The 14803-nt window shown below is 42.2% G+C and overlaps 1 protein-coding gene across 13 annotated transcripts in view; it reads right to left on the bottom strand.

Moving 5' to 3' along the window:
* The window catches only part of SUPT7L (SPT7 like, STAGA complex subunit gamma), a 78232-nt gene that overhangs the window by 63312 nt on the left and 117 nt on the right, over positions 1-14803 (bottom strand). For 8 of the 13 annotated variants that reach the window (XR_012652495.1, XR_012652494.1, XM_075042912.1 and 5 more), the window contains exons 1-4: positions 14678-14722; positions 13690-14355; positions 6412-6736; positions 4302-4539 (exon numbers count right to left, since the gene is read on the bottom strand). Coding sequence is in view for 11 of the 13 variants with exons in the window: in XM_075042912.1 (XP_074899013.1) it covers positions 4302-4539; positions 6412-6736; positions 13690-14102 (976 nt within the window). In the remaining 2 variants the exon portion in view is untranslated. Of the gene's footprint in view, positions 1-4301; positions 4540-6411; positions 6737-13689; positions 14356-14607; positions 14723-14803 lie in introns of those variants that run through there. The other 5 variants (XM_075042917.1, XM_075042915.1, XM_075042908.1 and 2 more) reach the window with 5 other exon arrangements.

Genomic DNA, 14803 nt, shown 5'->3' with positions numbered 1-14803 from the left:
CACATTGCTCTCCCCCTCCAGAAGGAGTGTCTTGGCAGCAATGAGTGCACCAACAGCATATGGACTAGACCCTTCATAAGGAGGACTTAGAGGCAGTCCAGAAGTCATTCATGATGATGAGGTCCTTGCAACATCAGCAACTTCTTTTAAGCTGTCAGACATACTGGACTTCTGGTAGTTCTGCAGGGGAGGTGTCCTAGTTTCAGCTGGGATAGAGTTAACTGTCTTCCTAGTAGCTGGTACAGTGCTATGTTTTGAGTTCAGTATGCAAAGAATGTTGATAACACTGATGCTTTCAGTTGTTGCTAAGTAGTGTTTAGTCTAAAGTCAAGGATTTTTCAGCTTCTCATCCCCAGCCAGTGAGAAAGCTGGAGGGGCACAAGAAGTTGGCAAGGGACACAGCCAGGGCAGCTGACCCAAACTGGCCAACCATGTATTCCATACCATGGGACGTCCCATTTAGTATAGGAACTGGGAAGTGGGGGTGGGGAATCGCCGCTTGGGGACTCGCTGGGTGTCGATCGGCGGGTGGTGAGCAATTGCACTGTGCATCATTTGTACATTCCAATCCTTTTATTATTGCTGTTGTCATTTTATTAGTGTTATCATTATCATTATTAGTTTCTTCTTTTCTGTTCTTTTAAACTGTTCTTATCTCAACCCACGGGTTTTGCTTCTTTTCCCGATTTTCTCCCTCATCCCACTGGGTGGGGGGGAGTGAGTGAGCGGCTGCGTGGTGCTTAGTTGCTGGCTGGGGTTAAACCACGACAGGAGGTGAAGTGAGAGTGCAGAGGACTTGATAGATGAACAGTCTAAAATACCACTTCCAGGACTGAAATGCAGGGATATCAGAGCTGCAGTCAGCCACCTGACTGTCTGTCTCCTTGTACTCAACACCCGCAGGTCTCATCCCATCCTTCAGCAGAGTGGAAAGAAACCCTCTTGGTCCAACCTCACAGATGTCCTGCTGGAAAACAGCTCCCCCTATTTTTTTTTTTTTAACTTTTGGACTAGTGTGCAATCTGAGCAGATTGAGATTTTTCTGTACAAGATTATAAAACCATATTTCTTGATAACACCACATGTTTTTCTCCCCAAGAGCAGTAATTATAGATTGCACTATTTCTGCTTATTTACAGTTTTAAGAGAGACACAAAACCTATTAAAAGTACACTAACTGGGCCGCTTGCTGAGATGGGTATAAACAACCCAGAACTGAACAAAGGCTGAAATCTTCTCACTTTTAAATCTGGTCCCTTCTGTGTGGCATTAAATTCACATGGAAAATAAAAAAAAACTAGGAAACCAGTTTTAGTAGGTTTTCCAAACCTTGTGCCTCAAGAGGCTTGGCTACAGTTTGAAAGCACCACCAACCCTCTTGTACTGAGCCAAACCTACTACTATTCCCTATTATCAATATACTACTAACAATAGTCCCTTATTACTAGCAATTAGATAAAAAATCTTCCACCACATGTTTGTACTGTGAATTTTCCCTTACAAAGGAGTCAGGAATCTTTTCCAGAGCAGCTTAGCCCAAACCAGGATTTAGGAGACCTTTGTGGTAACACAGCCCACATGAGCTCAGCAGTTAGACAGCAAGCCAGAATGAAAGTGCTTGCTGGTGTCCAGTTGTCTTAATCAAAAGTCCTTTTTATGTTAATTGTAAGTAAATGTATTCCTCTCAACAACAATGGACACATCATTAAAACACTACCAGTTCCACAGAATTACAGCTCCAGTCTACGCAATAATCAAAGGTGCTCACTAAACTTACTGTGTCTTTCTTGCATCAATTGCTCTTCATTGCTCAGCCTTATTCCTTTCAGCTCAAAGCACTTTAATTTCAAAGTACTTTACAAATGAGCTAATCCTCATGTCATCCTGCTGAGTGGAAGAACAAGGTCCCCAATTTTGCCTCCATTTCCCCAACTGCAATGAAATTAAGCAGCTAGCTCACAACCACAACGTCAGGCATAAGCAGAAACACAAGCAGAACACAGAAGGCTGTAACGAGAGTTTTGCCTTCAGACACTGAAGCCTTGCTGCCCTCTCTAAGGGCCTCACACTTATATTTTTGAGATGGTGGTGTCCTAACTGCAGCAGCTTTTTCTCGCTTCTTATGATATTACGCTCTCCAGGCTGCCCAGTTCTAGACTGGGATTTCTCACAGTGATGAGATTTCCAAAGGCCCTTGTGAAGTGAAGAGGGATTTTCAGGGAGGAACAGAGCACTTGCATTCTTAATTAGAAAGCATCAATTTGGTATCAGAGAGGCAAGAGGCATTTAATGTACAGCTAGCATGCTAACCTCTGGGTCTCAAGTGGTAGACGCTAATACAAAGCTTTTCAAATGAATGACTTGCAACCCCAGATGGGCCAGAGTAGTCTGCTGTTCCCTCTCTCACAAAAATGCAAGCACTTCACATTTCAGAGGTACTATGGAAAACAATATGAACTTCCAGAAAAATTTTAGATGGATTTGTGCTTCTTTAAAACTGAGCAGAATGTGCTATTTAAAAAAAAAAAAAACTAATGGACTCAGAGGTATTGTCCTGGTTTCAGCTGGGATAGAATTAATTGTCTTCCTAGTAGCTGGTATAGTGCTATGTTTTTGAGTTAGGTAGGAGAAGAATGTTGACAACACACTGATGTTTTCAGTTCTTGCTAAGTAGTGTTTATACTAAGTCAAGGACTTTTCAGCTTCTCATGCCCAGCCAGCAAGAAAGCTGGAGGGACACAAGAAGTTGGGAGGGGACAGCCAGGGCAGCTGACCCAAAGTGGCCAAAAGGGTATTCCATACCATGTGACATCACATCTAGTATATAAACTGGGGGAGTGGGGGCGGGGGGATCATCACTTGGGGACTAACTGGGTGTCGATCAGCAGGTGGTGAGCATTTGCACTGTGCATCACTTGTATATTCTAATCTTTTTATTATTACTGTTGCCATTTTATTAGTGTTATCATAATTAGTTTCTTCTTTTCTGTTTTATTAAACTGTTCTTATTTCAACCATGAGTTTTACTTCTTTTCCTGATTTTCTCCCCCATCCCCCTGGGCGGGGGGTGGGGAGTGAGTGAGTGGCTGCGTGGTGCTTAGTTGCTGACTGGGGTTAAACAACGACAGGTATACTCTAACCTCACTATATATGCTACTTAGTTTAGGGTTAATAGGGGGATTGGCTTCATTGGTTTTTAACCAGATTTTTAAGTGAAACAGTTACTATTGCAGGGATTTCCAGAGTTCAGAAAGTTCTATACAAAAATCAAAATCGGGTTTCTTTGGGAGAAGAATGTCTTCTCCATTTTCCAGAAAATTCAGCGCTACTAAACGGTGCACAGAATAAAACTTGCATATAGATACAGAAAAGGCACAGCTGTAGCAGATTCTCCCATGCTGGCCACCAGTGGGCTTCAATACCAACATCAAGGGATGACACTTTGAGGAAAAGAGTGCAGTCTCCATAACCCCACTACTTCACTCACCATTTCACTTTCCATGGCCTCAGCTAACTACAGCAGGCTTTGGGGTAGAGATGCTAGAACAGGAGAGACACCCACAAGCCCATTTCACATAAGTCACTGATAAGCTTCGATAAAACAACGATTGTCACTACTACGGTGACTTCTGAATATGGAGGACTGCACCAAGTATCATTAGTATTTCTATAACTCATTCAGTGCCTAACCTATACAGGGTCTTAAGTTTACTCCAGTCACAGTGAACATGACCTTCAGCTTTTCAGTAACATGAATCTCTGGAAAAGAATCCAAAATTACCTGGAAAAAAACAAAGGAAAAAAAAAATCCACTACCCTCCTTACTAGAATCAAGGATAAAACTCTAGTCTCTTTTAAACTAAAATATATACATATAAACACCAAAGTTATTTTTGCCTTTGTTACATCAGACTGGAAAAAAAACCCCGGTATTCACATCTGCAGCAAATACCCTAGTTCACAAAACAACAGTAAAGCCCTTGGGCCATCACTGTAGGAAAACAATCTACCTCACACCAGTAAAAAAGCCAAGAACTTTAATGATCCCCTAAAAATAAACACCATATAAAGCATTTTGTGTTCTACAGGGTCCACGAATGGAGTAAATATTTAACAAATCTTCATAATTGATACCTTTGATTCTTTGGTTTTGTATTTAGAAGCAAGCAAGGTTTTTCTCCCATCCAAATCTTTTTTATTAAAACCTAATTTTTTTTTCTCCCTCTCCTTCCTCACATTGGGATCTGCTCTTAAAAATAGAAACAAGATCACATGCAACAGCAGTAGCAAGAAACCTCTACCTGAAGTCTGCGGGGAAGCTTCTACTTCCAAGTTGGCAGAGAAGCGCTCGCTTTGAGCTCCAAGGACTCCAACAGGCAAAGACTGATCACCAGAAGCCAGATCTCCTTCCAGCTCCTCACTTATGGGGAAAGTAATATCACTAACAGGTTCCTCCTTAATCTTCACAGGCTTTGTGTCTTCTGCTGCCTTTTCAGGGTTGACAATCTTCTCATACTCTTCAGAGAGCTGCTTGCTAACCTGTCAAAGATCAGTGGGGGTGGAAAAGAGGCCAGAAAGGTCAGAGTGACTTCAGAGACTCTGATGGCAATTACATTGCAGTGCACTCTGTTCCCATAATATTATTAACATCCGACCTGAATGAACAAGTAAACAGGTTATCAGCTACACAGGAAAGATTCCCCACCTCCCCTGCCCCTTTAAGAACACCTTCTGTCCTGTAACAAGGGACTTTAATAAGAGGTTTAATCCATTAGCACATCCATCTACTTGATAAATATGAGCAACTTTATTTCACAGACAGTGATGATGAGGCCCAGAAATTTAAACAGAGCACGAAACAAAAGCAAAGTGTCTCATCCGCCACTAACAAATTTACGTCACCATTAAAAAACAAGCAGCTCAGATATTCATCAGCTCTGTAGTCACCACTGGGCAAAGCCTGGGCACCTTCTGTCAGATTCACAGCAAAAAACACAGAAGTTTTCTGCGGTCAGAGAATTGAAACAAATACAGAAATGAGATTTAGAACTACCCTGTACTTCTAGAAACTTAACAAATGTAAGCAATTAAATTAAAAATTTCAGATTTCATCTGCTTCTAACAAATGCTTGTTTATACCACTGAATCCCAACAGTCAGGGAACTGTGCTCAGGAAAAGCCCAAGGCTTTTTAACAGCAGAAGCAAGGAGGAAAAAGAATAGCAAAGCCTGTTTCCCCCTTCTAGATATACTTCCAAATACAGAGGCTACTGTGGACCTCAGCCCTGCATGAAGAACAGAACAAATAAGACAATGACCAGCTGCAGGATGAGAGGGAACTGCATTAGCAGAATGATGCAGTAAACCCAAGTTCCAAAAGGAGATATCTGAACAAAGACATGAACAAAAATTAACTGGTTTTTCGAACAAAAATGTTTTTAATGAAGACAGATCTTGATGATGTTATTTTTATGAACAAACCTCAGAGTCCATCACAATTTACATATTACGTTCACTTACAGGTGTCTCTGATTTATACTGCCTCTGTAAGCCACAAGGTGCCAACCCTGGGAAAAGAAGGAGCACAAGGTAGCTGCTCCAAGATAAGTCAACTGGCACTCAGGTAACATGACAAGGAGGAAGGGATGACAGGTTTTGCCTTTGGCCACGGGCCACCTACTTGATTCAAGTCTTGTTTTTTGGTGAGTAGGAGTAAAATTTCCACTTCAAATCCTTGCATTTCTGTAAGTCCACAGCAGGCACACAGTCATATCATTTAAATAAAATGCCTATGTTTAATTTCACAGAATACCTGGACCAAGAGAAACCATACCCTTATTCTTACAATCTATTTTGATATGGCACCTCTTATTCCAAGGAATTTAACAATTCCTCTTCTTTCTCCACAGAAGCACAGTCCCCTCTAGAGTGGAAGGTAGCACCTGTGAGACAACTCAGATCAGCACAATACTACCCTATACTCTTAAAGCTTAAGCAAGTCACCCCTTACTTAAGCAAACACAAGCCACTGTACAGCCAAGTAGTTTTGTTCATCTGCTTACTTGTATTCTGAAATGGTAAGCAGCCAAATATGCCATTAAAGCAGAAAATTCAGAGGTTTTACCTCTACTTGATATTTTTGTCTGGGCCATTCAAGAGCTGGGGACCTCCTCTTAAGCCCAGACAAACCATCAGTAGAGCATTCTTAGCCTCAGTAGGGACACAAATAAGGGGTTCTGTCTTCCAGTAAAAAAAATATCCTGTTTCTCTTTTCCTTGATGATTCCACTCCACACCCAAGAGGTTTTCTGATTGGATTTTACTTCAGTAAGACCCAGGATTTGCTACAAGAATAAGCAATTGTACTGGGGGTACATTTACTGGTGCCGTCAGGTCCCTACTGCCATTCTCACCTGAAGCATATAGCTGTGATAATCCTTAATGCGGTGTTGCCAGAACTTCTGCAGTGAGAGCACACTGCCAATGCCCACTTCATGGAAGACCTGCTCCATGACATCAGGGAAAGGGGTGTGCCCAAGTCGAGCTTCTCGATCCACAGCAAAGCGCAGCAGTTTGGTGAACTTCAAGCAGTACTCATGGGCAATGTCTGTCAGGGTCTCCAGGACACTCTCATGGGCACACTCAAAGCCTGTGTGAGCCAGGATGGTGGCCATTGACTGGTAGAGAAGCTGCCGACAGGAGGACCAACTCAACTCAGTCACTGGCTCCCCTTTTCCTCTAAAAACCAGAAAAGACAAAAATAGCAAACCTCCAAAAACTGAAAGGAATGTATCAGTTGAAGAGATATTGTCAGTAATAAGATGATGTACAAAGGGAAGGAGATTGATTTGGGTTCTCCACAGCTTCTCCATTACATAGGAACACTACCTAGTAAGGGTTTATCTGCTTTGCCTTCTTCCCCTCCCTCCAAATCAGCACTGTCAATTATCATTTTCCCTTCTAATGCCAGAAGATTCCTTGGGTAATGCATGAATGTGGGATGCAAATCTTCTGAACCCTTAAGCAACTCCCTTCCCACCCAAGAGCTCTTCTCCTGGAGATGTGAATTAAATGGGTCCTTGACACAAACAAAAAAAGGCATTTTAAATAACATGAATGCAAATCATTTCCCCTCTCAGTTAATTACATTTCCCTTCCATATTATCTCTGATGTCACAGGCCTAATAGTCAGATACAAAGGCTTCTGGGATAGACAAGATCTGAATTTATAATGCAAAAGACACACATAAAAAGCAAGAAACAGGATACACATACATTTCATAAAGGTACACTGTAGCCAAAAAGACCATTTCCCTCCCCTCATTTCCAGTAACCACTAAGTACGACACTGAAAGAAGTATCCCCATATGCAACCTAAGAAGTGAACACCAGGCCTGGAGAGGTTCCGCTGTAGAGCAGCATTCCCCAGCCTTGGGTTTCAGACCTGTCTTCTTGGTGTTGCTAAGCAGGAAGGAGTGACTGTGCAGGATGAAGACGATGGAGAACAACTGACTTAAGCACTTCAAATATCATTCATTTACAGTCAGGCAACCAGATTTTTCATCAAGATGAGTTAACAAATAGAAATTCCACATAGGAAAAAGAGAAGATGATACAGGGCAAGGCCTCTGAAAGGTAAACATAGTTCTACCAGATTTTTCAACCCACAATTAAATGCATGTGATGTATTTGCCCATATCAGTAACACGGTCTTCAAATGCTGATGTCAAAAAATGAAATTTCCTTTCTGCTAAGTATAGTATTTATATACTTTTTTACACATCATTCAGTACCAATGGCAGAATTAAGCTAACAATTTCACCCTTCATCTGTTTCTGATCAATTTTTCCCAACATCTTCCACAGCCCACCCTGAGATTTGCCTTGCTCTCATCCTACATTACTTGTGTATCACCACACTCTTTCCAGTAACAAGACCTGATCAAACAGTACACAGACAGCATTGATGCCTTGATAAAATCCTCACTACTCTTGTTTCTCCAACAAGTGCATTAGGTACCCTTCAGTCTCGCTGAGATGCTGGGTCACAGAGCCTCAGTTCTCCCTGATCCTCCGAACTGAGCCATAGAAAACCACTGAAACACAGCAGTAAAAAAAGGTAACATTTCAGGGGAGTAAAAATGGAATGTTAAACTCAGAGCTATCAGGACCAAAATCATTCATTTTCAAGAACACCAGCTCAGCACTTTCTGGTTATTCAAATAAAGGGGGGGATCACACTATATTAAGAGATGCAGATGATGATATTTCTAAGTGGATATTAAGAACAGCATGTGGCTCTCAGGTCATGATTCATCCCAGCTATTAATTGCTAGAAAATGACTCACGTCCCAATTCCTACTCAATTATGTAACTACTTTGTAAAGAAAACAGCAGGCGCTCTGACAATATGAATTAAAAGATCATCAATCAGTTCCCTTATAAACCAAGTGTCACCCATATTGGTTTTACAACTCCCATACTTCTCCCTCTACCTCCCAGTGACAGATTTCTGAAGTTCACAAACAGCCATATGTCTCATACAACACTGGGACCAGGAGGTTACAACAGAAAAAAACAAACATCAAACAAAACCAACCAGAAAACAAGCATCAAAATTTATGCCTATAAAAAAGAATCTCTTCTTTTTTAACACATATAAAGGACATACCTAGCTTTCCAGCAGCCATCAGTTGGGAGCATCTTATGCTACTAAAAACACCAAACACCAGACTACTATTAATACAGAGACAAATAAAGAGCCATTACCAATGCTCTGCCATTCAGTCAAAACACTATGGACAAACTTAAACTAAACACAGAATTTGGCAAGCCCAAGCAGCTACTCAGCCCCTTATAAAGTAGAGCACAACAACCATTTAGCAATGCATATCACTGCTCGGAAGCAGCAAAGAATGTTGTATCTCTTTTAAACTCCTACAGGAAAAGAAACTAATTGCCAGCATTAAAATGCAGCTAGGTCACTATGCTGAAAGGAATATAATCAACTTGAAATCTAATCAATTAAAGACAGAGAGAAAAGAAATTTCAGGTACTGTACTCAAATCCAAATCCCCACCTCTTGTTCTTGGTAAGGTCAGTCAATTATGTTTTGGTTTTCTTACATTTTCTTCTCTTGTTTTCCTGTTTCCCACAGTAAACAATAGAGGAAGATGATTAAAAGCCTGATTAGATAGCATACGTTGAAATATTGTTGTAGATGTTAACGGAAAACAACAAATGAGAAAATATCTTTTCTTCTTCATCTCCTTTAACCTTCAAGTATTGTCTGATAAGAACACACATAAACAAAAACAGACATATAGACACATTTAGTTGAAAGCAGCTACCTAATGTCAAGCCTTCCCAAAAAGGAGCAGCAAAGTTCTTTTACCTGATGATCATAGGTAAAGAGCCTTGGTCTTTGATACCATCCAGGTACATAGCATCTACAAAAGCACCCTTCCAGATACTATCATTATGCAGAATGCCACCCTCTGCACCACTTACTGCTTTCCTGAAAGGCCCCCCATCCAGCTCCCATCCAAAGCCAAACCTATTTAACATATTACCAGGGTCATACAGCTGCAAGTAAACAAGAGCACTTTAATCCCTAAAATTCTGTCACCAGAGATTAACAAGACCGGCAGTTAGGCCTGTGACTTGGAGTTGGTCATCTCTACAGAATATATAGTATGAAATTTATCACAAATATTGGCCAATTTGTTGCTCTTCAATTTTGTATTTCCAATAGGATCTATATTTTTATATATGGGTCACCAACACTAGATGATGTTCCAGACAGAAATCTACCTGCCAAGCCACGAATTCATCAGAACTAAAGCCCAGCCTTCTCCCACTGCTGCCAGCAAACCTGCAACATGCAGAACCTCACAACAGAAAACTGTCCGTCTATACCAACCAGGCCTATTTTCAGGATTAATAAGGTTTCAGAACTCACAAAAGGCCCATCTTCTGTGTCAACAAGACATTACCCAAAGGCACCACAATCCATTCACCCAAGCTCCTCTCCTGTAAGGCTGTTTTTCTTACAGGGAAGGAGATCTCATGGTTCATTTCCCATGCAACTATACTCAGGGGAAAGTGTTTGGGCTAAGTCAGTATGAGGATCGACAGGCGAGATTCACTCAACTGCAATAACGGATTAAAGGGCTCTGTTCCCTCCTAGGTGCACATAAGCTAGCAGCAGATGGAGGGAGGGATTGTTTTTCCTTTTAAGACATCAATTTTATCAAACATTACATTGTGGAGTTGAATTTCTGCCAAATGAGGTGCAACAATGTCGCTTCAGAGCCACTTCCCCCAAAATTGTAAAATAAAGGAGAACATTGGAAAAACAAGATTATACTAGTCAGTGCATCAAAGCACAGAGCACACTAACTCAAACCAGAAAGTTATTTCCTTTTGGAAAAGGGGCTCTTTCCACTTCTTCCTGAGTAAACCTCTTTTTTAAATATCTCTGCTATGTCTACAGAAGGCTGCACAGGTATAAAAAGAAGCTGATGAATAGATAATGGCAAGAGGTAATAGGTAACATTTGGAAAATAAATTGGGTCCCAGTGGCCCAACCCAGAAGACCAGACAGTTTAGGGGCTAAGCCAAAGTGTTTAGTCCAGCAGGGAAAGTACATTCTGCCTGCTCTAATTTCCACTGCTCCAAATCCTTCCCAACATTAAACCTGTTATCCCACCTACACAGATCCCTACCTCTGTACAGACATTTCTTAACTACAAGCCATTCTGCTATGAACTGTCTTCCCATTGCAAGCCTCCAATTTCGTTCACAGATTATCTTTCAATGCAAAGCACAGATCCAATGTGGTCAGGAACGCAAATGAGAGAGAATGGCAGAGAAATCTGTTAAGAAACCAACCATGCACAAACAAGAAAAAGCATCTGAAGAGGCACATAATGAGTAGGTTAGGTTTCTTTTGAAGACGGAACCATGCTAATCAGAGGAAGCTGAACAGAGAAGGAAAAGCTAGCAGCCATATTATGGCAAGAGCCTCCTGTTCAAATGGTAGTTTCAGGTCTACAGTTCCTTACTCATTCATTATCGATTATGCTTTAAGCTTACCTTCTGTTTCTATACCAACCAAAACCAAATGTTAATCCCTTATTGTGTATTCCAAGAACGGTAACATCAACAGTTGCAAATCACCAGGACCAGATGTTATTTCATCCAGGAATACTAAAGGAATTCAAGGATGAAATAGTTGAATAGCTGTGGTGAGTCACCTCTTGCTTTAAACCACCTTGCCCCATGAGGACCAGAAGACAGAAAACGTGAAAACATTTTCTTTTAATAGCTTCAGAAGAGATGTATGAAGAACTGCAGCCTGGGAAGCCTGATATATTCTGGTGCATCAGGGAAATTCAAAGAAATTATAAGAACAGAATTAGAGGACACATGGGTAGATATGTTACACTCCGAAAGAGTCCAAACAGTTTTTGTAAATGGAAAACCTGCTTCACAAACCTACTAGAGTCCTCCAAATCCATCAGCAAGCAAGTATGTAAGAGATCTCCACTGTGGAGCCCAGGTCTTCCCTCAGGGATCTGTGCCAGAATCAAGGTTTGTTTCAACATATTTATAAACAGTCTGGAAAAATGGAGGAGATGAATAGTATCATTATTAAAACTGCTGGTGGTATAGATTTTGGGGTGTTGAAAAGACCAGAACAACTGAAAATAGCAATAAATTAGGTTCTGCCTCTTCCTCATCTCAAAAGGGGTGGGGAGATAGGGGTTACAGGTATGGGGCAGGGCAGACAGGAGAAAAAACAAAATGAATCCAGGGGATAACAAAATAAAAGACAAGGGTGTGGGGTTAAAGGATGAAAATGAGTAACAAGGAAACAGAAGAGGACATGTCTGTATTAAAGAAACTTGTGGACTGATTCAGGCTGGCTGCTCTTATCTTCCTTTCTTCCTATGTCTAAATATACCTTTACACTGCTTCTCAGATCCAGGTTACTGACAAAGAAAATGGAATTAAAATACGGATTTAGTCAAATACTGTAACTCTAACAATGGCACCCCAGAAGGCAGCATAAAATTAAGGACTACCATGTTTTATCAAGGGGAAGAGTGGTCTTTCTTGAATTTGTTTTTACACACTAAGAACAAGTGTCTGCAAATCATATAACTTTATTTTTACTACTATAACATCACCTGCTATTCTTAATTCATGTGTCTTAAAACAGTTAAGAACAAACATGCAACAACAAACTCAAAGCCTTCCTCCTGGAAAAGCATAAATGTGTATGGTTTAGCAAGCACATAAATTCTAGCCTACACTGCTGCTCATTATAAATCCACTCTGTCAGCCACAAAACATTTCATTTCAAAATTGTCTATCCAGTTTTTGAGTCTAGTCCTTTAACTCCCTCATGTGGTTGACTGCTAAATAACATTCCTTTACTCAGACCCCAGAAAGTCGCAAGGGACAAGAAAAAGACAAAGCAGACGCCAAAACATGGACAGAGCCACAGAAAACTGAACTTAAAGCTGAAGCCACCGGGCAGGACAGAGCAGAACACTGCTCAGTTCTACAAACCACAGAGCCAGAAAGAGCAGGAGTCACAGGGCTCAGACTTTATTCTCACAGTCGTATTTCCATTTAACCCTCTTGGCTAATTACTTCATTTCTTCCAAGAAGGATGACGGTGTTCCTCCACAAACAGCACAAAGAATCATTCTACTGTTCAGGGAGACTGTTACCAAAAGCAACATCTTTCAATAAAACACATTTTATACAACCTCAGGCCATTAAAGACCTCAGTGGCATTTAACTGATAAGTTATATTTCACTGATGCACGTTTTATCCATTTTAAAAACTAAAATGTATTATCCTCTCCCACATCATCTTCATTGGTGCACAGTATTTAATCTAAGAACAGAAAGTTAGAGTAGTGAGGATTAATCTCTGAATTTAAATGCACATAACCTACAAAGCATCATCAGATCCTGCAAGAAATACAACACCTCCTTGTGAATTTAGTGCTTGTCAGAGGGGTATGCAGGGAGGTGGTGGCAATACTGTTTAATCAAAGGTTGGCTGCAGAGGTAGAAGCAATGCAACCTTCCTTTATATTTTCTGGTGAAGCCAGTATCAGAGACAAGAATTCCCTTACCTATACTTAATGCCACCTCTGACCAGAATAACATCAACAAACAGGGTGAAACGTACTATGTCACAGGTCCTTGGCCACTGAAATCTTACAAATACGTTATCAAATCATCTTTTTGGAACCTACAACTAAGCAGCCAAAACCTAGTCATGTGTCTTCGGGATTTTCAGTTACAATAAGGCAAGTTTAGTTGTAAGTGACGTAAATGGAAGAAACTTCATATCCTATAACTAAACTTGTCAAAATACCATTGAAGATGGCAAAACCATTCACAAATGTTTAGCGTAGTACTACAAGACAGAAATCAGCACTACATATCCACATTTTATAGACAGAAAACAAAAGCACACTTATTTTAAACAATGCACATGTTATCCACACAGGAGAAATCTAAATCTTTCCTTTTCGAAGCCTGTTTTATACTTTACATACAACTGTTTGACCCTTCAGCCTAAGGGAATCAACACAACTATGTATATACTTAAAAACACTCAGCTTTCCTTCAGCCAAGAACTAACCCAGCGAAATACCAACACACCTGTAGAAATCACTCTCTGGGTCACTGTGCCTCAGCTGAAATGGCATTTTGGAGGTCTTGCTATCCAGAGGAAGCAGGTCATCAGGGAGAGGTGGAGAGGCTGGACAAGATGGCAGAGGTTCATTGTCTTCAGTTTTTATGCCCTCCACTTGCTGCTGGTTTTGAGCCTGAGCCATGGAGATCAGGCTGCGCAGCCGCCTGTTGTGCTGGATGAGCTGAATGGTGTGAATTGTGAGGCTGCAGGGCTCCGAGGGGATGTCCAACATGGTGGTTGGCCGGGGTTTGTTTGCAGATGGCTGATGCAGTGGAGGATCTTGGACTTCCACAGTACGAAACTCACGCTGAAGCAGGTCAAAGGAGCTGCGGCTGGCCTGGTTAGATGAAACCGGAATCTCACCCCAATATCGCAGCATTTTTACAGAGATCACGTATCGTCCTCAGAGCCCAGAAGGCAGCTACCAAATACTGCAGTACAAAGGAGCCTTGTCACAAGGAAAAGCGCTAGGCTTTGGGCAGCAACAGAAAGTGGAGCTGGGATGATGCTCTGAATAAAGCAACTTGTGACTGCCAAGAAAGCTGTCGCTCAGAGCCTTACTGAGCAGTGCAGTTTCCACGATGGCATCAGGACGCAAGCCTGGCATTTAACAGATTACATTGCTGCTTCTCCTGGGGGGGGGGGGAGAAAGAAACGCACCCGTGAGGCAGCAATTATTTCTGTTTGTAACAGGGGCTGGTGTGGCTCCGCCTGGACCACACCGGCACCTCGCTAAGCGGGACCCACGGCGCGCCCTGATTCGCGTGGAGAAACTTTGGGGGGCCCACTCGGCTCGCCCGCCGTCCCCGCAAGGCCCCGCCACCCACCCGCCCTCCCCGGGCCCAGCTCCGGGCCCGCGGCTGCCCCGCACCCCGGCCCCTCACCCCGGCCGGCGGGTCGCCACGGCGGCACCAAGCCAGCCCGCCCGGCGCGGAGCTCCCCCCCGCGCCGTACCCCGCAGCACCCCCACCGCTCCGCTCCCAGCCGCCGAGCCGGAAGTCGGGCCCAGTCCGCTACCAGAAGCGGCTCCCCCGCCACCAGCTCTCCTTCGCTCCGGGAGGAGGAAAGCGATCGCCGCTG

The sequence above is a fragment of the Buteo buteo genome, chromosome 12 (assembly GCF_964188355.1).
Source record: "Buteo buteo chromosome 12, bButBut1.hap1.1, whole genome shotgun sequence".
NCBI lineage: Eukaryota > Metazoa > Chordata > Aves > Accipitriformes > Accipitridae > Buteo > Buteo buteo.
The sequence above is the reverse complement of the archived record's forward strand: the minus strand, read 5'-3'. Positions and strand labels throughout refer to the sequence as shown.